Source organism: Lynx canadensis, chromosome E2 (genome assembly GCF_007474595.2).
Source record: "Lynx canadensis isolate LIC74 chromosome E2, mLynCan4.pri.v2, whole genome shotgun sequence".
NCBI classification, from domain to species: Eukaryota; Metazoa; Chordata; class Mammalia; order Carnivora; family Felidae; genus Lynx; species Lynx canadensis.
Genome location: NC_044317.1, coordinates 10,443,639 through 10,466,140, shown reverse-complemented (window position 1 = coordinate 10,466,140; position 22,502 = coordinate 10,443,639). Strand labels below are relative to the sequence as shown.

General features: G+C 44.5%; 1 protein-coding gene across 1 annotated transcript in view; it reads right to left on the bottom strand.

Annotated features, from left to right (window-relative positions):
• Positions 1–22,502, bottom strand: part of ADAMTS18 (ADAM metallopeptidase with thrombospondin type 1 motif 18) — a 139,600-nt gene that overhangs the window by 26,767 nt on the left and 90,331 nt on the right. The window contains exons 13-16 of the mRNA XM_030299518.1: positions 17,810–17,982; positions 13,133–13,263; positions 12,175–12,298; positions 11,222–11,466 (exon numbers count right to left, since the gene is read on the bottom strand). Of these exons, the coding sequence (XP_030155378.1) occupies positions 11,222–11,466; positions 12,175–12,298; positions 13,133–13,263; positions 17,810–17,982 (673 nt within the window). The remainder of the gene's footprint in view (positions 1–11,221; positions 11,467–12,174; positions 12,299–13,132; positions 13,264–17,809; positions 17,983–22,502) is intronic.

Genomic DNA, 22,502 nt, shown 5'->3' with positions numbered 1-22,502 from the left:
GATGCCTTTTTTTTAATGTTCGTTTTTGAGCGCGGGAGACAGAGCGTGTGCACGTGAACACACACTGGGGAGGGACAGAGAGAGTGAGAGACAGAGAATCCAAGCAGGCTCCATGCTTACATCAATGTGGGGCTCGATCCCGTGAACCATGAGATCATGACCTGAGCCAAAATCAAGAGTCGGACTTAACTGACTGAGCCCCCCCAGGCGCCCCGATCTGGATGCCTTTTATTTCTTTTTGTTGTGTGACTGCTGCAGCTAGGACTCCCGGGACTCTGTTGAGAACAAGTGATCAAAGTGGACATTCCTGTCTTGTTCCTGACACTAGCAGGAAAGTTCTCAGTTCTTTTCCCTCTTGAGGATGATGTTAGCTAGGGGTTTTCCCCATCTGGCCTTTAGTATTTTGAGGTATGTTTCCTCTAAACCTACTTTGTTGAGGGCTGCTGTATGAATGGATGTGGTACTATGTCACATGCTTTTTCTGTGTCTATTGACACGATCATATGGTTCTTCCTTTTTTCTTACTGCTATGTGTCACACTGATTGATTTGCAAATATTGAACCACCCTGGCATCCCGGGAATAAATCCCACTTGATCGTGGTGAATGATATTCTAAACATACTAATGGATTCGGTCAGCCAGTATTTCACTGAGGATTTCTGCACATACCTATCAGAGATTTGGCCTGTAGTTGTCTTTTTTGTGTGTGGAGTCTTTATCTGGTTTTGGTACCAAGGTAATGCCGACTTCACAGAACCAATTTGGAAATTTTCCTTCCCTTTCTACTTTTTTGGAATAGATTGAGAAGAGTAAGTATTAACTTGAAGAGTAAAATTCTTGAGCTAAAAGTAAAAACACAGCAGCAAACAGATTTGACCCCAAGAAGGCAACTAATCCATTTCCTGTTATCAAAGTAATACGAAGTTTCCTTATCCAGCCAAAACAAGAAGAAAAATAACTTACACAACTTACTTTAAGTATTCACAAGATTATAGGAATATATCCGTATAATATATGGCATGTAGGAGGTATCACTTACATTTTGTTTGTTCGACGTACTAATGCATTCAGTGAATGCATAAATAAATAAAAGATTCTCAACTTGAAAAAATAAAATGACTTAAGGCTTGACTGTAACGTCGATGTAGCTGGAAATTCACACACAGAGTCATACGTGCAACGACGTAGGCTAAAAGACAGTATTTGTAGAAACCAGCCGAAAGCTGACCTAAGAGCTTAACATCAGCTCATAAAGGCCTCTGAAAGACAGTGACTATTTAAACAGAAAGACACCAAGGCCAGGTATATGAAAGACGAGTATTTGCCAATTGGAACATATTATTTGCTTCTCAATAAAGTGTTCTCTGCCCTTTTCTTTACCCTGTATTGAGGAGAAAAGTAACCAAGAGCAGGATGTGCAGGAATCTTCTTCTCACTGTTTGATGTCAGCAAAGAGTCCCATGGAAAGAGGCTGTCTGCCTACCTAACAGAATCTCTTTGGCCCTGCTCGTACCCCGTTCTCAAAAAGACAGGACTTGGTTAAAAAAAAAAAAAAAAAAATCAACCCTCCCCTAAAGAATGGCTACATAAATTGTGGGGCCCAGCGCAAAATGAAAATGCAAGTCCCCTCGCTTAGAAAAATTATTAAGAATTTCAAGGCGGTGATAGGAGAGCACTGAACCGAACACAGAGCCCTTCCGAGCACGAGACAGCGGGGACTTGGCAGGTCCCACATCCACGAGGACGGCTTTGCCCGCGACCTTAAGGCTGTCACCTGCATCAGTTTTAAGACACAATTTTAGCTCTTCCAAATTCTAAACGACCCTGTGGTCTAACAATGACGTCACCCGCCCCTCCTATGTAGAGACTATGGCCTCCGTTCAGGTGCGCCAGCACGGAAGCACTCAGTGTGACCCTGGCCATCCCTTTGACCACAGGCCGCCCGCCTGTCCCCCCCTGACCCCCATGCCCAGAACCTGGAAAGCAGGAACGTGATGTGATAACCACACAGCTGAGACTCTAACTGCCCCTGTGAAGGCTCAGGAACGCGTCTGGGACGAGGCGTGACTTGAAATTGGTCATTCCCGCCACGCACGTCTATGTTAAGCCATCCTCAGTGACCTCGTCCAAAGCGGTCGCTGACTGTTCGCGGCACCGGTGGAGAACGCAAAAGCCCTCCCGGTCACGGGGATGCCCCTGCCTCCTGCCCGAGGCACAAGATCACGGTACTGCGGTTTCCGAGCTGCCCCGCACCGCCTGTCAGGCTGTACGGCAAGCTGTTAAATGCACAAATTTAGAAAGACCGCCAGTGATTCAGTCTACTTAACTGGACTTCGTCCAGAGAATTTTCCAGCCAACTGGCACTGGGTCTCTAATTTACAGCTGGCAAGCAACCTCCCTAACTGCTTCCAGGTCCTCAGAACTGTTTAATGTCTACCTTTAACACACGAACCACCTGACTTCAGACACAACATTCAGCAGCTTTGACCGCAGGGTGCGGAGTTATAAAATTTACAGCTTCTTAAGTTGGAAAACCACAGACAGGCTGGACTCTACCAACTGCCCTCTGCAGGAGGGGGGTTCGGTTTCTGCCTCAGGCACACAAAGTTAAAACAAAGGACACATTGAGTAATCTTGGGTAAGCAGTTTTCTTTTTTTTTTTTTTTTTCTGTTTTTGCTCCCACTTTTTTTAATGTTAAAATGATAAATGCCTTTAACCCGTTTTGCATTTTTTGTAATTGAAGGCTTTTTTTTTTTCCATTAAAGCTAACAAAAAAGTTGTCTGATTTCTCCCAGGTAAATCAGAGTTATGGATAGGCTTTAAAGACTGGCTTTTTAATTAACGCAAGCTAGAAAGCTAGTTTCTTGTCCTCCAAACGTGTCTGATTGCTTTAAAAACAAGAACAGGGATGCTTATGATAGTTACTGTTGCCAAAGTATTGCACGTGTATCATCTACAGTTGATCACAATATCACCAGGAAGCTGAGGGCTAGTCTTACCCTGGCACTATGAATAAATAAACCAATTACAGGGTCTCTAGCTAGTTAAGTAGCAACCCTGGACTCAAGACTCTGATACTGTCTGACTCCAAAACTTGACATCTTATCTCTTACAACACTGTCTCTCAAACGTCTAGGACCTTCCTATGAATTCTAAAAACTGGGGCGTCTGGGTGGCTCAGTGAGTTAAGTGTTCGACTGCAGCTCAGGTCATCAACTCACAGTTCTTGAGTTCGAGCCCCACGTCGGGCTCTGTGCTGACAGCTCAGAGCCTGAAGCCTGCTTCAGATTTTGTGTCTTCCTCTCTCTCTGTCCCTCCCTTGCTCACGCACTGTCTCTCTCTCTCTCTCAATAATAAACAGACATTAAAAAATAATAATAAAATTCTAAAAACTGTAGGAGCCGTGGGTAATACTTATCACGGGTATTCAACAGGATGCCATAGCATTTACGTTGCCCTTGGGGTTTGAACCCGGAACTTGGATTTCTTGAGTGCGCCAATGTCTGGTTTAAGCATACGTGATTCTTAATCTCTTCAATCCACTTTCCCCTGTGTTTATTTAGATGTCTCACTGAACCCGCTGTTTTAGCAACTGAAATACAACATGCTGTGTAGACTGGCCCTTCCTGAGAAGCCATGACTCGCACCACACGTTATACGTGGAGTGACGGCTCAGAGAAGGGACAGCTTGTGTGGTGTGGATTGATGTGTTCGCAAGGTCCTGTGATTGCTGGAAGAACTTGGGACGTCCCAACTCAGCCCGTTGGCTGTCTTTGTCTTCCCGTTTGCTTCGAAGCTGGAAGAACACAACCAGGTATGGTCACTGCTATTATGTGACTTGCCTCCGACAAGAGGCAGTAAGGCACAGACCCTGATGGGGACTGAGAAAAGCATCTATGAGGCAGCTTCAAAGGTGTGGGCGGACCCTTGGAGCCTCGACTACACTTCTAATTCAACCTGCCAGCATTCCTTGGAGTTTAATGAAGAAAAAGAAATAGTGTTCTCCAACCTGTCACACAAGTATTTGCCATGAATTAACGGGAGGTCCACACTTCAAATGGCGAACGGCAAACATCTAGACAAATGATGTGGCATCACAAAAGGACCTCTGAATCGTCCTCGGGAGTCTGAGGTTGGTATCATCTGTTCCGAATTAATTCTCCATTCCGCCTTTGCCTCGTTTGTGTTTTGTGTCTTCACTCAGTCCGTGCTACTTGGCTAATCTCCTCTCCCCGACCCTGGTTTTATCTCAAGGCACATCTTTACTCAGGCTGGCCCCGTTCCCGTGGGGAGAATTCAGATGGCGGGGTCACAAGAAAGCAGCTGGATGCGAAGGGAAGAGTCTGCCGGTGGGGCTCACAGGCCATCGTGTCACTGATCAATGTGCTCGCCCACCTGGTCCCCGCCACCCTGTCATCTCCTCTTGCCAAAGCGTGGAGGAAGTTGTTGATTATAGTAATTTTCTTTGGATGTCTTTTTCTGCCTTGAAACTGGCCTGGGGTTAACCTGTTTCTCACTTCCTGTCATTCCAAAGGCTGCTGCTGTGGTCAGCGGCCAGACTCTCCCCTGGTTACGCTATTAAATGCAACGGGCTTCCCAAGAGTTAAACACCCCCTCGTGCCACTTCACACGGAAGAAGTCCTCAACATAAAAGAGAGCTTTTAAGGCCTTTTACAAAAGGAATGAATGCTGTAAAAACAAAGGTGATCATCTTTCAGTCTTCGAGTAGCAACCCGTGTGACCACGTCATCCCGAGTCGCTGTTTATCAGACCAAGAGGAAGTTACTTTATAATGAAACACTCCTGATGAATTTCCGCACCTTCCCTCTGACCACATGGCACCTTGATAGAGAATAGGACTTGGTGGTTGTTGGGGGAAGGGGGGAGGGGGGAGGGGACAGAGACAGAGACACAGGGATCTGGAGAAAGAGACAAGGAGGGAGACAGGAAGTAGAAAAGCAAGAAGGAAGTAGAGGAGGAAGGGGGAGAGGGGAAGGACAGGAGGAGGGAGCAAAAAAAAATCTCACCTTCAGTCATTTCTAAAGAATGTGTCGTCTGTAAGGGGACATCTCATGAAAAAATAACTTTCTGTGTTTAACTTTTTTTTTTTTTTTTTTAAGTAGACTTCACACCCAGTGCAAAGCCCACTGTGGGGCTTGAACTCACGACCCTGAGATCATGACCTGCACTGAGATCAAGAGTCAGAGGCTTAACCGCCTGAGGCACCCAGGCACCCTTGTTTTTAATTCTCATTTGCCAAGGCCTCTTAAAACCGGATGCTGAACCGGCCTTTTGCACAGTTGCTTAAACAAAGAACAAAGTCAGTGTGGGGCACCTGGGTGGTTCAGTCGGCCAAGCGTCCGACTTGGGCACAGGTCATGATCCTGGTCTGTGAGTTCGAGCCCCATGTCAGGTTCTGTGCTGACAGCTCGGAGCCTGGAGCCTGCTTCGGATTCTGTGTCTCCCTCTCTCTCTGACCCTCCCCCACTTGTTCTCTCTCTCTCTCTCTCTCTCTCTCTCAAAAGTAAATAAACATTAAAAATAAAAAAAAAAGAACAAAGTCAGTGACCTTAAATCACCTATATCTCAATCTCAACATGGAAAAACATGAAGTTTTCAGCTTTACTCAAGAAGCTTGACATGGGTCTGTGTACTTCAGATTAAATGACTATTTTTCAATAAAGGCTGTGTAAATTTCAACTCTGATGTTCAGCTTTCACATTTCTGCCACTTCAAAATGTAATTCCTTACACCACACACACACACACACACACACACACACACACACACAATCTAGCTGTGTGGGGTACAGAAGTAACACATATTTAGCTTTCCTCGTGTTCTCAAAGCCAATCAAATCAACATAATGCAGTGAGGTCCATACATAGTATCCTCAAGACTTAAAAAATAAACTGACTTTTCAATCCTTCAAATGACTAACGAGCACACTAGTTCAATGAGAAATTCTTTGGACTTTATGCCAGACTTATGTTGTGGGGAAAAAGCTGACTAACAGAAGTATGTGGAAATTATCTAGTTTATAATAACCGTCTCTGTAGTGATCTCAGAAAGCATCTGATTGCCAAATCAATATTGATTTCTTTCTGTGCTGGGGTGTGTGCGTGTGTGTATGAGTAGTTTTTCCCTGGGCTGTGCAGAAACATAATACAGGCTCATGAAAGTTAGCTCCTTTTCTTCAAGTCATTTACATGGATATGTATGCATGCGCTTCAAAATAAAAACTTGATTGATGGGCTTAAATAATGCCTTAAAAATTTAAGACCGAAGACAATCCTATAAATCCTTGATTACCCTTTGGAATTTCCCCTGGCCACCGAGGAAATCAATGGGGCCGGCACTGGTTAAACTGACATCCACCTGTTGCCAATGTTGAAACATGTAGACTCAAGGTTCCAAGGAGAGCGAAGGCTAGTAACAGAGACCGCGTTTTAAAATCGGGTGACTCAGTGATAGAAGTGAAGGTCTGTTTTCCATTTAGTTTAAACTGAGCTTCCCTATGAAGACATTCTAGAAGGTTTTGACATGTAAAAATAACCAGACGCAGAAGACACTTTTATTTGGTGTCAGGCCGTGCGCTTAGTTCTTGAGGTTAACTGACAGCAGTCAATTATTTCCAGGACTGCCTTACCCTTGCCTTGCGCTAGGCAAGGCCCAGAAATGGGTGGAAAGATCTGGCAAATCCACCCCCCTGGCAGGGCAGGCAAGTCGCTCCCCTCCCAAGTGAAGCTCAGTCTGCTGCGAACCGGGCAGCAACGTCTTAGGTGCGATCATTCCTCCGGGAGAGGCAAGCATTTACAAAAGCATATTGATCCCTCAAATGCAACTTAGGAGATCCAATTTCAATACTTTAAATGCTATTCGCTGTACTTAACTTTCAGCAGTACGGTTTTAAGGCTGGTCCTAAGAGATGATGAGACCTAGTGGTTTTTAAAATGTGTACTGCAGAAGTTTAGGCCTCTTCAGAGAACTCTGGATCACAGACCGTGGTTTGGGGCAGAAGGGCTGAAATGGGGGAGGAGAAGTCTGGCCTCACAGCCTGTCACTCCGGACTTTGCTCAGAGAAGCTCTCCTTTCACTTGTATCGCTGTTACTACTATGATGACGACGATTTGCGTCTATAGCTGACCCGGGCTGTTACATTAATTTCAGGTGTACAACATAGTGACCCAACGCGTTTCTCGTTTGTCTCATTTGTCACCTCCGTGCAGGACTTCTCAGCTTCGAAAGCAGGTTCTTGTTTGTACACGAATGAATACATTTTATCACCGGATGTCATTTATTCAAGAGACAGTTTTTTGAGCAGCGACCATGTCCCAGGTATTGTGCCGGTGTGGGAGGCTACAAAAAGTAGGCAAGTCATGTTTCTGCTACCCTGAGGTCTGAGCTGCTATAAGAGCCCTTCGGGGAAAGTGCCGCAGGATACAGGGGAAAAGATAGCCTGGGGAAATCATTAGGACCCACAACAGTCGAAGTGACTCACGCCAAGTTGACACAGGCAAGGAGGAGCCAACTATTCAGATGTTCCCTGTTCTAAACCATGCTGCTTCGAACAAGAATGGCGACGACCACATACGAAACTCACTCTTGACAGACTGTGCGTTTTACACACACGCTGTGCAGACTATACGTTTTAGCCACATAATTTATGTCTTTGCCATTTATGTATCTCCAGTGCCTCATACACGAATGAGCACAGAATGGGCAACCAATGAATGTTTGCTTAATTTTCTCCTTATCAGACATGGAAAAGAACAGACATGGAAATGAACAGAGGAAAAGTGCTTTGAAAGTAGTTATCCAGATCAATACCAACACGGTGGTCGGAGACAGGAACGAGCTACGATATGGGGAGGATCGGATGAATACACACGAAGGAGAGAAACATCATCCCCCCGGTGCCATCGCCGTGTGTTTTGACAAAGATGCTCTTCTCCTGAATTTTACCCTACAACAAGAACCTAGTGAACGTTTAGGAATTTTAAAAGGCCGGGAGAGAAAGTGCTTTCTTTCACAGACTTAGACTTGCTAAGATGGACGGAACGGCATTTCTCATTTTGGAAGTTCCCACCCTTTGATTCCAGCATCCCATAGGATTGCTAAAACACGTTCAACATTTTTATGTTGGAATGAACACATTTTTGGCTCCCAAAGTATTCATTTTGGTTCAATCCATAGTTGTATGGAAAGGCACGTGAACTTGACTTAACTTCCTTTAAAGACTATAGCCATGGATTACTTGGATGCTAATACATGGTGTCATTTTGGAAAATGTATGTTATTGCTTATTGTGATTTAAATTTCAAAAAATCGCTGTGTTCTCCTGATCTTGGAAAGGTAGGAGCATGGGATAAAAACTGCGCAGAAATTCGATGATGTCCTCCTGAGGACATATTAAAATTATATCTTTAAATATAATTAACTTTATACTTTAAAGTAAACTTTAAATATTAAAATCATTAACCCCAATTCTTTGAAAAGATAAAACAGACATAATACTAGGTGACTAGACTTTTTTTTTTTTTTTTTTTAGCTCCTAACATAGTTGTAACTCTTGAATGAAACCCTAACTCCTCTAAAATACAAGCAAGGCACATCCAATTAATCATACAAATTTCCCGCTCCATGGTCTCCAGACAGGTCGCATTCCTAAGATGTTAATTTAAGCTTTCATTCAACCTCTAAGTAGAATGAGTCCCTAAAGCAAGACTCTACAACAACAGCTAAGCAAATGCGATCTTAACGCATTGTGGCAAAATCGCAACCTCGTCTTAACAGAGATATTATCACAGCTCTTGTTCTATTTGTATTGTAGTAGGAAATTATTGAAAAAATACTCTACATGTCCAGTTGAACCTGGGGAAGAGACTTTATGTTTTTCTAATTTTGTTTAGATCTCGCCAATAGTTCTCCTTACATTTTGGCCTATTTTCAAGGAGGTGTCTGTGTGTGCAAAGAGACCGACGAGGGACCAAATTTGCAGAACGCCATCGCCAGTTAAGGCCCTTCTTCCATTTCTCAGAGCTAACTCCTACCCATCAGGGGACATTTAGGACCTGCTGGATACCCCCCGAAGATTTAGTTTTAGGCAGGGCTACAAAATATGGATGGAGGAGAGAAGGAATCAGGTTTAACTGAAGACAAAGCGTAAAGGCAAATAGCAGCTCCAGGCTGGTCTCAGGTTCAGCGACAATGCGTCAATTATCTGGTTAATTCGATCAACTCAGACAGCGCCAGGGGGGGTATTTCAGGTTCCAGAGATGAAAGAAAGAAGGATCTCTGTCATTCTGCTTTGCTCTTCCCATCATTTCTGGCCTTACTCTTTGTTGTGGTCTTTCTGCAAATAATCTCTGTGTAATGGCAAACCTTGAGTCGCAGGCGGGATCGTGCCAACCTACCAGAAAAGCTTTGCGTTCACGAGCAAAACCGGAGAGAGAAACGACAACAAACGGGTGCCTGTCACGAGGCAGTAAAAAAACCTAGTTCTCACCCGGAATGATGTGCACTTTGTTCCGATCGCCCGCGGCAGGAGCCGTGAGAAGCATCCCGCCCGCTTCCGGACTTGGGTTGTTTCGTGGCCACAGAACTTGGTTTGTGTACGTTTGCCCAGAGATGGATCAAAGGCCTCCTGGCAACACTAATGAAGCATCGTTGCTCTAAAACTCCTACCTTGCCAGCTAAATATACGTGTCTAAAGAAGAGAGAACTTTCCTGAAGAGACGGAAAAGAGGTTTCCCGCTCAGATGCCTGATGGAAAAGAAACAGGACACAGAACATCGAACCCAAACGAACAAACAAAAGGTTTGCAACAATACCCAAAAATGTTGAATCAGAATTCCATTCTTATGCGGTAGGGCTAATGAAAGGGTCATTTCGGGGACTGGATCCGCTGCTGAGCTCCCAACCACCCCAACTTTAGTCCAACGTGATGTAGACTTCGTGCTCTCGTGTCTGAAATCCAAGAGCTGAGAGGGTTGGAAGACGCTTTCCTAACCACAGCTTTTCTCCGAGCAGGTGATGCGAGATCTCTGAGGGACCTCCCACCACACAGACAGAGGTGACAGGACCTAGTATTTCAAGTGACAAGATAATAGGAATTTTAGTGAATTAACAATCATGGTCACCATCTAGAACCACGGTGCAAACTCAAGCATCTACTGGGGCCGTAAGTTCCCTGCTCTTGAGAGATGTCCAAATCTCTATTTTTAATGTTTATTTCTTTCTGAGAGAGAGAGAGAGAGAGAGAGAGAGAGAGAGAGAGAGAGAGAGATGGAAAGAGGCAGAGAGAGAGAGACAAAGAATCCCAAGCAGGTTCTGTGCTGTTAGTGCAGAGCGGGACACAGGCCTTGAACCCACAGAACCATGAGATCATGATCTGAGCTGAAATCAAGAGTCAGAAGCTTAAGTGACTGAGCCACCCAGGCGCCCCCAAATCTCTCGAAGAGATTTCTTATAATCTTTAAGAAATGATTTTTATCCATCCACTGTTTTTCTCTTACCTCTAAGGAAATGACAGCCTACCAAAGTAAGGTGGTTTGCTCGGATTAAAACCTTCTTGGCAGGGGCGCCTGGGTGGCTCAGTCGGTGAAGTGTCTGACTTCCGCTTAGGTCATGATCTTACGGTTTGTGAGTTCCAGCCCCGCGTCAGGCTCTGTGCTGACAGCTCGGAGCTTGAAGTCTGCTTTGGATTCAGCGTCTCCCTCTCTCTCTCTGCCCCTCCCCTCAACACTCTCTCTCTCTCTCTCTCTCTCTCAAAAATAAGCACACCACAAAACTAGCTATAAAAAAACTTTCTTGGCATTCAGGCAAGTGTTCTTTCCACTAGATCATTCCACCTCCTAGGCCAGTGGACCTATGCGGTGAATAGGGGCAAGAGGCTTATCCAAACGGCAGATACAGACAACATGGGATTATCTCAAGGGCATTCCTCCTCTACTCCCTAACGTTCATGGCAGTCAAGTGCAGGGCTGAGAAGCTGGCACCTCAATGTGAAAACCGGCGCCCTGTCTTGGAGACCCATCAGATTCCCACCCTCTTTGCCAAAATACGAGCTGCTGTCTGTTCCTCTTGGCACTCTGCGAGTTGGCTCACGAGGAAACAGATCTGCACGAGAAGGGGCGTTCCTCGAGCTAGCTCAGAGCGGGCCATCACTACCAACACAGCGAGAGGCACCGAGAACTGAACAAACAGAAGGGGCTTACTTCAAAGACCAGCGTCTCGTTGGTAGGTCCTGGCGCATACAGACGTTCCGGGTGGTTGAAGGCCCGCTGGTACTCAAACACGGTCCCAGCGAAGGTGAACTCCCCAGGCCAGTCGATGCTCCAGCCCCCCGTGAGGTAATACTTCTGACCGAGGCTTCTGACTGCCAGGTAACCAGCGGAGGGCTGTAGCTCCTGGACCTCGATGCTTCGGGCCCCCGCTGGCACGGTGACTACAGGATAATATTCTAAACGGGAAGAACAGAACAATGCTGTTTTCCACGTTGCACACTGCAGCAACGGGGCCAAGATGCTCAGAGATGTGGTGATGTCCACTCTTCTAGAGCGGGGCGGGGGCACCACGAGCGCACATTCGTTCGCGCTCTACGAAGTGCAAACCATCAGTGATGTCACTTTCCCAGGGGAAGGAACACCAGAGAGAAAGTGTATGTTCCTTCCCCAAGCACGTGTGTGTGGACAGCAGGGACGCTCTTCTCCTTTCCAGAACAACCAAGGCCACCAAATCCAAGAACGCTTTCTATTTTCCATCTACCTGGGAGAAGGTAGTGATGTTCGGGACAGAGCACTCTGCGTTTCATTTTACTCAAGATTCATTTGGAGAAGTGCTTCGGGTATTCATGTAACGTTGTGAGTGTGGCTCAGGGGTCACATCCTGAATCAGAAGCTTCAAAAGCAGTCCTTTGTGTAACAAAGGCGGGGAGAACGTGGGACGGACTGCCAGGTAGAAAGGCATCTGTGTGACACGCCTCTGAGTCGGACGTGTTGGCCGAACCCCTCACCCCGAGAAACCACCCATCCTCTGCTGTCCTTGCAACGTGTCTGAGACATCGTCCTCGGTATGTCAGGCGAGCTGGTGCATGGCTCGACCATACCCAGCTTGACTCAAACGTGCTTAGCGGCAAAGCCACGGCCACGAAACAGCAGGCGTCTCTTACCATTTGCCTTGTGCTGGTTGAGGTACAGGCCTTTATAAAACTTGCAAGTTGAATTATCCCCTTTACAAACACCACACGCGTCCAAAACTGCGTTAGAGCCCAGTTCATGGTCGCATCCCACTGGCTGTGACAAAAATAAATAAATAGATAAAGTGCGAAAATCAAGGATCAGAAAAGCCCGTGGGTAGGAATAACCAAGACGTATGTACATGGGTCCCTGTTTTTTTCTCTTAAGAAAATCAGAAAGCGAGTACAGTTTTAGGGTTAAAAGCAGAGTCTCAAGTTTGACCGGGGGTTCCGATCCTTCCTCTGCCTTGACCAGAGGTAGGACTAGGGAAGTTCTAGAACTCATCTAAAGCTCGCTGAGTCTCTTCATTTGGAAAACTGGAATAAAAAGTCACTGGCAAGTGAGCTCTGCTGCTGAAACATAACAATGCTGGGCCACCTGCATGGCCCCCACCCCTCCCCACTCAATCCCCCCAAAGAACACAGACACACACACACACACACACACACACACACACACACACACAGGCTCGCGATGGAATTAAAAGGCAGACTAACTAGCCGTAAACACGAGTACTGTTTCATAACACATCTGTGGGGCTCTAACCACATAACAAACATACCTAGCAAACATGCTGGGCAAGTTTACTATTATCTATATTCTTATTTAATTGTTGCGACTACTGGGTGTAGCAAGGTATGTCATCATCTCCATTGCATACACGTGGGGACGGAGTGAAGCGGAAGGAACTAAGAATGTCCGACGGGGTCTCGCAGAGAGTAAGTGGGGACATCGGAGACAGTCCTCAGTTCCGATTTGCCAACAGAGCCCTTGTCCCTACGCTGCCTTTTCTCCAGACACAGAATCTCTTGTACCACTTCTCACAGTACACGTTTGGTATGAGGAAACACAAGCGTGACCACACGTCCCAAAGTAGAAATGTTCGCTTACTTCACAGATCCCATCAATACAAACGTCGTGTTTGTTTGGGGAGCAAGGAGTTCCGTCTTTCACCTTGCCAGACATTGCGAAAAAAAATTCAAAGTTCTCAGCCTTGCAGTACAGTTTACATCGATCTGCCTCTAGAAGCAAAGACAGCAGGACAGGACGTGATCAGGAGGAAATCACCGGAAAATGACATGATGACCAAAAAGGGTACATTACATTTATTTAGAAAGCGACCGTGACTGAAATGGTCAATGTTACGATTTTGTATGTGGGTATGGGTGTGCACGCACGAATGCACGTATAAGTGGCTTTTAAAAACCTGAATCCCATTTACAATTCATGTAAAACTGCTTTCACACACAACCATTTTATTTTTCTAATCCTTGGTAAGAGCCACAGTACACGTGATGGGTGGGTTGTACAGCTACCCTCGTCGGTTAGCAAATATCTCAGGCTTTCCAGGACTTAGGGTCCACTATGGACGATATAAAAATGGAGGAGTGTTTCTGTGTTCCAATAAAACTTTATTTAAAAAAAAGAAAACAGGTCAGATTTGTCCCTCAAGCCATTGTTTGCTGACCTTGACTTAAGACATGGATTACTTTAGATATTTATTGAGAAAAAAGTTTAGGCACTTTGGGGAACAACAACAACAAAAAAGACATATGGTTCATGTTTATAAAACATACAGAGAATAACCATGTCATAAAAATGAGGAGGAAACAAACTGAACCTAAAGGCCAAAAAATGTAACTTTTATTGACTCTAAAGTGCCTGGGAAGTTTCTGGTATCACAGGCAAGAAGAAAAAAAATTTTACTGTGTTTCTACAGAGCTCTTGCTATCGGAAAGGAATTATGCCAATTTCCCAAATACAAATCGTTCTTCTTGGCCAGCACGGCCAGATGACATTTCTCACAGGAGACTGCGTGGGCGACAGTGCACGAAAGCCCTGACGACAGCTGCACAACAAACGTGTAAACAGTTTTCAAATAGCTGTGCATCACAGAACCTCTCAGGAACAAAGTCCAAACTTCGATGCGAAAGAAGTTAGATTAATGTGATCCAAGTATGCAGATGTGTGGGTGGGCTAAAAGTCTCTCCTTTACCTAGAAGCTTCTTCTTTAATTTTAAGGGTTTTTTTTTTTTTTAATGTATTTTGAGAGAGAAAGAGAGACACACACACACAGACAGACAGAGGGACAGCATGTGAGCACATGCAAGTGGGGGAGGGGCAGAGCCAGAGGGGGAGAGAGAATCCCAAGCAGGCTCCATTCTGTCAGCGCAGAGCCCAATGAGGGGTTCGATCTCAGGGAGCGTGAGATCATGACGAGAGGCAAAACCAAGAGTTGGATGCTTAAGTGAGCCACCCAGATGCCCCTAGAAATTTCTTTTAATAGCCTTATTAAATACCTCCTAATTTTTGCACATGAGATTGTGGAAGACATATCTATACCCTTTCTTTTCTCCATCATGCCTAGGAATTGACAAGCTCTAGAAAGTTCTGTTTTTCCCCGCACAAGCCCCTGGGCAAGTCTGTGAACTAGTCTACTGGAAACAAAGCAGGAAAAAAGTCTCACTACCGGAAGACAAAGACTGCCTGCATTTATTTAGAATCTTCCCTTGTTCTTCCCAAACTGCTGAATTGTCACAAGACCTTTAAATCGGGGTCGGTCTTTCCTGATTCTACGTACACATTAGAAGGAGAAGAAGCAGAGACCCCAGGCTGGGTCCCTGCTTAAGTCAACGTTGTCCCCCCGCATCTAGCAGAATGGCTCCTGTGCCATAAATGCTCAGTAAACATCTGTGAGTGAGTGAATAAAATGGCAGGCTCCTTACTTAGTAAGGCTGTGATTAAATGAGTGAAAAGCTTTGAAACCAAAAAATATTTTACAGGTGGGATGTCTGGGTGGCTCAGTCGGTTAAGTGTCCAACTTCAGCTCAGGGCATGATCTCACGGTCTGTGAGTTAGAACCCCACATCAGGCTCTGTGCTGACAGCTCAGAGCCTGTATTTGGGAAATTGGTGTAATTCCTTTCTGATAGCAAGCTCTGTAGAAACACAGTAAATTTTTTTCTTCTTGCCTGTGATACCAGAAACTTCCCAGGCACTTTAGAGTCAATAAAAGTTACATTGTGTGTTAAAGCAGTTTTACATGAACTGTAAATGGGATTCAGGTTTTTAAAAGCCACGTACACGTGCATTCATGCATGTACACCCATGTGTTCGGATTCTGTGTTTCCCTCTCTCTCTGCCCCTCCCCTGTTCGCACTCTGTCTCTCTCTCAAAAATAAAATAAAAACATTAAAGAAATTTAAAAATTATTTTACAGGTTATATTTATTTGCTTGGGGCACCTGGGTGGCTCAGTCAGTTAAGCTCCCGACTCCTGATTTCAACTCAGGTCATGATCTCACAGTTCGTGAGTTCAAGCCCCACATCAGGCTCCATGCTTTCAGTGTGGAGCCTGCTTGGGATTCTCTCTCTCTCAAAATAAATAAATGTAAAAAAATAATTAGCTGGTTAACTTTCTCCTCATGTACTCGACACAGAACCTATTTAAAGGGTGATAACAAAACACGTTCCATAAACACTGAATTTGAACGAAAGGCGCATTGTGGGAATGACCAAGGAATACCCAAGAAGACAAAGCAAAGAACAGAAGGGCAAGTGAAAGGAAGGACAAGAGAGTCTGGGGGAAAGAGCCATACGTGAGAAACAGGGAACCACGGGAGTATACAACCAAGAGAAAATAAATCTTCAAAGGCTGGATTGGAGAGCACCTTAATGTATTCTACCTAACTGTCCCCGGGAACCTGTGTGCAGAGCCCCTCCTAGATAATAACTCAGTCCCTCGTAGGATGCCTCCAGTGAAGGAGAGCCTACTACTCATGAAGGGGAGATACATCCATTACGGACAGTTGGGATTTATGTCTTTGCTCATTCATTCTGGAAGTTACAAGCATGTGGCAAGGGCTATTCTCAAATGCTGGAGATACAAGCATGCTCAAAATGGACCAAGGCTTCATCCCACGGAATGTAAATTCTTGTGGGGAGAAAGATAATGAAAAAGTGATTATATAATATAAGCTCATGCACAAATAAGAGCTATGAAGAATCCAGCAGGTTAAGGATTCAGAGGATGACAAGAAGGAAGGATATTCTGGGCAGGCTGGCCAGAGAGGCCTCCCGGGGGAGGTACTACGTCTAGGAAGTTCTTAGCCCTTGAATTAAGTCTGTCCTGTGAAGGGATTTCAAATAAATCTAAATCCCCTTCTAGTTATTATCTCTGAATTTTTGTAGGTAACTAGTTACTTTTTTCTTGCCCTTGGCAAGCTTCCAAATTATTCCACTGGAGAATTCTTTGTCAAATGAATGTATTCCCAGCTTTATCACTGAAGGCCAAGAGAAAATGAAATGGCCCTTAGACAAGCTAACTTTGCAGGCACACATTTATTCCAGAAAACACGAAAAGAGGCGTACCATTGAGTGTAACTTTCAAAAACTGTTTAAAACTCATTAATAAAGGTTGTACATATCTCTTAGTGCAGTTTAAAACCCTGGACACCGCCATAAATGCTGAGTTTCTATTTTAAAAAAAAAAACGTGTACAGATTGCTCGTTGCTTCCTCCCAAGGCACAGATTTCAGAATCTTCACGTCCATCTCCACCTGGGCTTTTGGACAAACAGTCATGACCCAGGACCATGTCAGCACTCCTGCAATGGTTGAACCGGTGCTGAGCAAAGTGCCACTACCCTCTCCTTTGATTTGCTACGTGTTGTGTGTTGTCTCTGACTCTGCTCCCTTCTCTACTGTAACCGGTAACACAGGTTCATCTCAAGCTTTTGCTCAGCTACATCCCTCCAGTTTATTTCCCACGAACTGTCACTAAATTCAGTGTGTCCCCATTCTACACGTGTGCACTGGGGGGTTCACAGTTATCCTTTCTCAAGGGAAGACGGCGGGGTTTTGATAAAGCAAGTGAATGGAAGTAAGAGAAAGCAAATAACCAGAAGGGTGACAGCTTCGTCTGCGGAGGCAAGACGTTAAATTTGTATGTAAGGCATTAAATTTGTGGGACTAAAATAAATGTTTTGATACTGAGGTAAAATAAAAACAATTTAATATAAAAAAGTAAAATATAAGCCATAACTTTAAGTAATAAGTACTGAGAACCCAGAAGAGAGACAATTTTAAATTCATGGCTGTGTGTGTGTGTGTGTGTGTGTGTGTGTGTGTGCATGTGTGTTTATACCCTGCAAATAGGCCTTCCCAAGCGTGCAATCATCTGACATGTCAGTTGCTGAATATGGTGTCTCTATGGGGCATATATGATTTCACGAGTTTTTGGTCTGGACAATTCAGACCAATTTCAATTAACATCCCTGGGAGACTTCATTGCTGACATGCCAAAGGTAAGTTTAGAAATATAAGTACATTCCAAATACACGAACCCTTTGGCTGCAGATGTGGGGGGACAAGGGGTGTCTTGTGAAGAAAAAAGTAGGGAAAAATAAACAAAACTCATGGACGTGAATGGAAAGCTGGGCCAGGACGGGTCTGGGGGATGATGTCAACACTGACACTCTTTTGTACCGGCACCAATTTCTCCTGTGTGTTCATTCACATTACTGTCCACAGAGAGACATCTTGGTTGGAGGTTCGTAGAGACCGAATTACCTTCCACTTTTGTGTAGGGTTTCCACTGGTAGAACCATCCACGGAAAGGTTTGCTGTTATATTCTGCACATTGCTGGGCTCGGAAATCCAAGCTATTTTCACTGCAAGGGTTAATATTGCACAGCTGATATACACGGCTAGAACCTGGACAGAACTTGCCACCATACTGAGGCCTAAAAATAAAATTAAAGAGCTTTAGTACTAGAGCTCACTATTAGTCACAAGCAATAATAAAGGAGGGACAAGCAAGACGAACACTGTCACAAGCTATGCAGTGCACACAGTCCATTACGAGAACGGAAATAACGTTGTACACAACACACCGTGTCCCTTCTTGTATCCATGGTGGGCATGACCCATCAGTCAAAGATTTCCCTTTCTTTACTTTCTTTCCTAAGTATAGGCCTTGGGTAGGCATCCACTGCTCAGCAACGAGCTCCAGATTAGATAAAACTTATGTGCCATCTCTGATCCAAGTTTTACATTCTGGCAATTTCCTTAAAGAGTTGATGAAGGCATCTTCTCGACACTGATTGTATCGCTGGCGTTAGGGACACTCGTAAATGCACCCAACACGTTCTTATGAATGTGGATATGTGTCCGTGTGCTACACTCACGGACACACGCACCCCACATGGGTATCAAGACTCTTCCGACGTGGACCCGACCTACTCTCCAGCTCGCCTCCCATTCCTGAACACACTCAGCTTTCTAGAGTGTGCTCTCCACCTGCCGCCACATAGGAGGTGGGGACACGGAAGAGAAAAAACAGAAAGCCCCATTCGCCACGATCTCCAATCCAGCTTTGTCAGTCATTGAGCTCGTATTCTGATTATTTATTGTCCGACTTGTCTATGTTTTACTCCAGTTGATCCTAAACTGTGAACAAAAATTCCCTTGTTTTCATCTGCATAATCACTTTTCAACTTCGTAGGTGGCCTCCTCCTCTCCTGCCAAGCACAATGGGAAATGGATTTCCAGAGAAGGGAATCCCATTAGAACATAAATAATTATGATCTAATGGCAGGCTCTTTAAGATCTCGGTAGGCAGACTGCAAAAACCAGAAGGCAATCTAAAGAAAAAAGGAGCATAAACCAAACTGAAAATTCCCAATAACGTCTTAACCAGCTCCTTCCAGGCACAAAACAATCACTCCTTCTCCTTCCTATCTTTTTGCAGCTTTCTCCAAAGGCGAAAACCCAGCTATGGATCATCTCACACAAAAGCTCAACGCAAACATGTAACATGAAAGAAGGCTCCGGGTGAATAAACTTATGTGACTAAAATTCCTTGTCTCTTTAGGAAGCACAAGAATGCCGTAAAACACCCCTGTATTTGCTTCAGCATATTTTATCCAATCTTCATGTAAGTGCATGGTAAGATGGATTCAACAGGAACGGGAAGTGTCACACCGCCAGAGTGAGATTGTTTCGCTATTTCGGAACATTCTGGGGCGACTACTTCAACATTTCAGCAGTCACCGTGCTGGATCAAGTCCCCGAAGACTTCTTAAATCATTATCTAAAAAGCGCTTAAAAAAAAGCCCTTAAAGTGCCATATGATAGCCTTTCTATTCATGGTCACCTTCATAAGGCATATTTAAAACTTTCTTAGTTTAAGACTTTCTGAGATTTCTGGGGCGCCTAGGGTGGCTCGGTCGGTTGAGCGTCCAACTTCGGCTCAGGGCATGATCTCGTGATCCGTGAGTTCGAGCCCTGCGTCGGGCTCTGTGCCCACGGCTCAGAGCCTGGAGCCCGCTTCGGATTCTCGGTCTCCCTCCTTCTCTGCCCCTCCCCCACAGGCACTCTGTCTCTCAAAAAAAGAAAAAACATTAAAATAACTTTTTTTTTTCCAATTAGAAACGAAAAGACATTCTGAGATTTTTACAAACAACCTTCATTTAGACTACTCAGTTTCAAGACCGTGAAAGAGGACCACAGGTGTTACTACTGCAACTGAGAAACCGTAACACAGAAAAGATCTTGAAACTTCTACAGCACCCCCTCTTTTTGTAGATGAAGCGAAAAATGGCTGAGGAGGTTCATAAAACTTGCCGAATGAAGATCACACAGCCAGCGAGAGAGGGAGCGCAGCTGAGCCCCCTATCTTCCACTCCACCTGCATTTAACTGAGCGAGGCAATAACAGAGGCCAGCATGGAAGAGGAAGACGGTCATGCACGATGCTTAGGAGGCTGGCCTTTTATAATGAGGCAGATCTGGATTTAAATATCCTCTACCTCTTCCTCGCTTATCTTTAGGCAATTCTGTTTCACCTTGTAACCTGTCACGGGGGGGCAGTTGTGATGATTAATGGAGATGATGTTTGTAAAGAATTTAGGGCTGACAAACTATGGAAGCAGCCCAAGTAGGCATCGGTAGATGAATGGATAAAAAAAGAGGTGGTATATATATATACAATAGAGTATTACTCAGCCATAAAGAAGACTCAAATCTTGCCACATGCAATGACATGGATGGAGCTCGAGAATACTATGCTAAGCGAAATGAGTCAGAGAAAGACAAATACCCTAAGATCTCACTTTGTATGTGGAATTTAAGAAACAAAACAATCATGGGGGGGGCAAAGAGAGAGGAAGCAAACCAAGAATCCGACTCAACTCTAGAGAACAAACTGATAGTTACCGAGGGGGAGGGAGGTGGGAGGATGTGTGAAATGGGGGATAGGGATTAAAAAGTATATTTATCATGAATAAAATAAAATAAAGCGATAAAGAACACAAAGCTCACAAAATAAATGAGATACCATCTTCAAACAACAACAAAAAAAGAATACAGGACTGAGTCTAGGGCAGAGTTAGCACAAAAGAATCCTAACTATTTTCAAATGCTTTCTGCTTTTAACGACTGGTAAGAATCTGCACTTTTCCAGCACATCCTCAAATAGAGGTACATTTTTCTGCAGCTGTAAACAGGAGCGTTGGGATAAATTAACAGAAAATTCCACCATGACATCCCTTGGTGTACTGAGATTAAAAACAAAAACATAAACGGTCAGGAAGCAAACGTCTGGGAACATGATTTTGTTCTTACGTTAGACCATTATAAAATATACTCATATTTACTTCTGCATAATATATCATGTCTTGACTACAAATGTTTGTAATATTGGCTGGGTGATCAGTGGGATCAGGAGGGGAGCTCTGTTAATAAAGAGAGCCAGACAGACTGACTCACTCCTGGGTCCCTCCAGACTTACTCAGTAAGAATATAGGATGGGGCAGGGGGCACCTGGGTGGCTCAGTTGGTTGAGTTTCTGACTTCAGCTCAGGTTGTGATCTCACAGTTCCTGAGTCTGAGCTCCACATCAGGCTCACTATTGTCATCACAGAGCCTGTGTCAGATCTTCTGTCCTCCTCTCTCTCTGCCCCTCCCCCACTCCCACGTGTGCACTCTCTCTCAAAAATAAATAAAAACATCAAAAAAAATAATATACGATAGGGAAAATCCAGAAATCAGTATTTTTTTAAAGCACAGTTTGTGATTCTAATAATCACCTGAGCCTGGAAATCACCGGTTGGAAAATGGGCCAGAGGTTTGATTCAATTATTATTCTAGAACCATGACTCTCTGGTGGCGTATTATTTGTCGTCAAATAGACTTGCAATTTAGGAAAGTTCTATAATACCTCGGCATGTTTAGTTTTCACTACTCTAATTTTTGCTATTTGCTTGAACAGACTTCATAGAAATTCCACTAGGCTCTTGCAGAGCGTAATAATTGAAGAGTCAGAGAACCAGAAACAATGTCAGAGGGTTAAAACCGGGGGCTCTTGGTCTGACTCTATCACTACCGGCTTGGCGACCCGGGGAAAGATGGCAGCACTTGTGCCCCCCATCTCCCCTGGTTCCCCATTTGTCAAGTGACTGGATTAGACAGCAGGTCGCAACTCATGTCTCTGGTCTAGTTGGATGGGGAGCAAAGGCCTGGAGAAATGTTTGGAGAAGGTTCCTGAGGCCCTGTAGGACCTGGGAGGCAACAGAACTTCTACCAGTTAAAAATGTCCCCCCTGCCACGCCTGGCATAGGAAAAAGAAGAAGAAGGGCCATGTGTGTGTGGTACCAGTCATTCCAGGACCAGATAACCTCTAAACACTTTGGAAGCTGACAAGTTGGATAAAGCTGTGAACTGGCCAGGAATAATTCATTTTTATGAAACAAAGTATGTTCTGGGAAAACGATCATTAAGTGAAATAAAAGCTCCCCGCGCTGCTCACAGGAGAAAATGAAATTGCTTAGGCTGAGTGATGGGAACAGACCAAACGCATAATAAACTAAAGCAAAGGAGAAATCAGTAATCCGAAATGGAGGGGAACCCCCACCCCACCCCAGCTTTACTACAACGAAGTGAAATAACAACAGAGAACAACTAATTCAATTGCCTTGGGACAACTGCTCATGTACTTGTCTTATCTGTGACGCATAATCAAAGTAAACAGTATCCTGAGGAGCCTTCATCTGGTTTAAAATGATAAAACACCACCAAATGGAACTACATGAGGGATTCTTTTACTAGGCATTTCCAAAATTACACTATGATATTTCCATGAACAATGCGCTATTATAATGAGAGTTCTCAATCCCACAGATATGAGAGAGGTTTTAATTTAAACCTCAGGGGTGTTATTCATGCACTTTACCAGCAGAGCTATTAAATTAGGTAATCTATTTCTT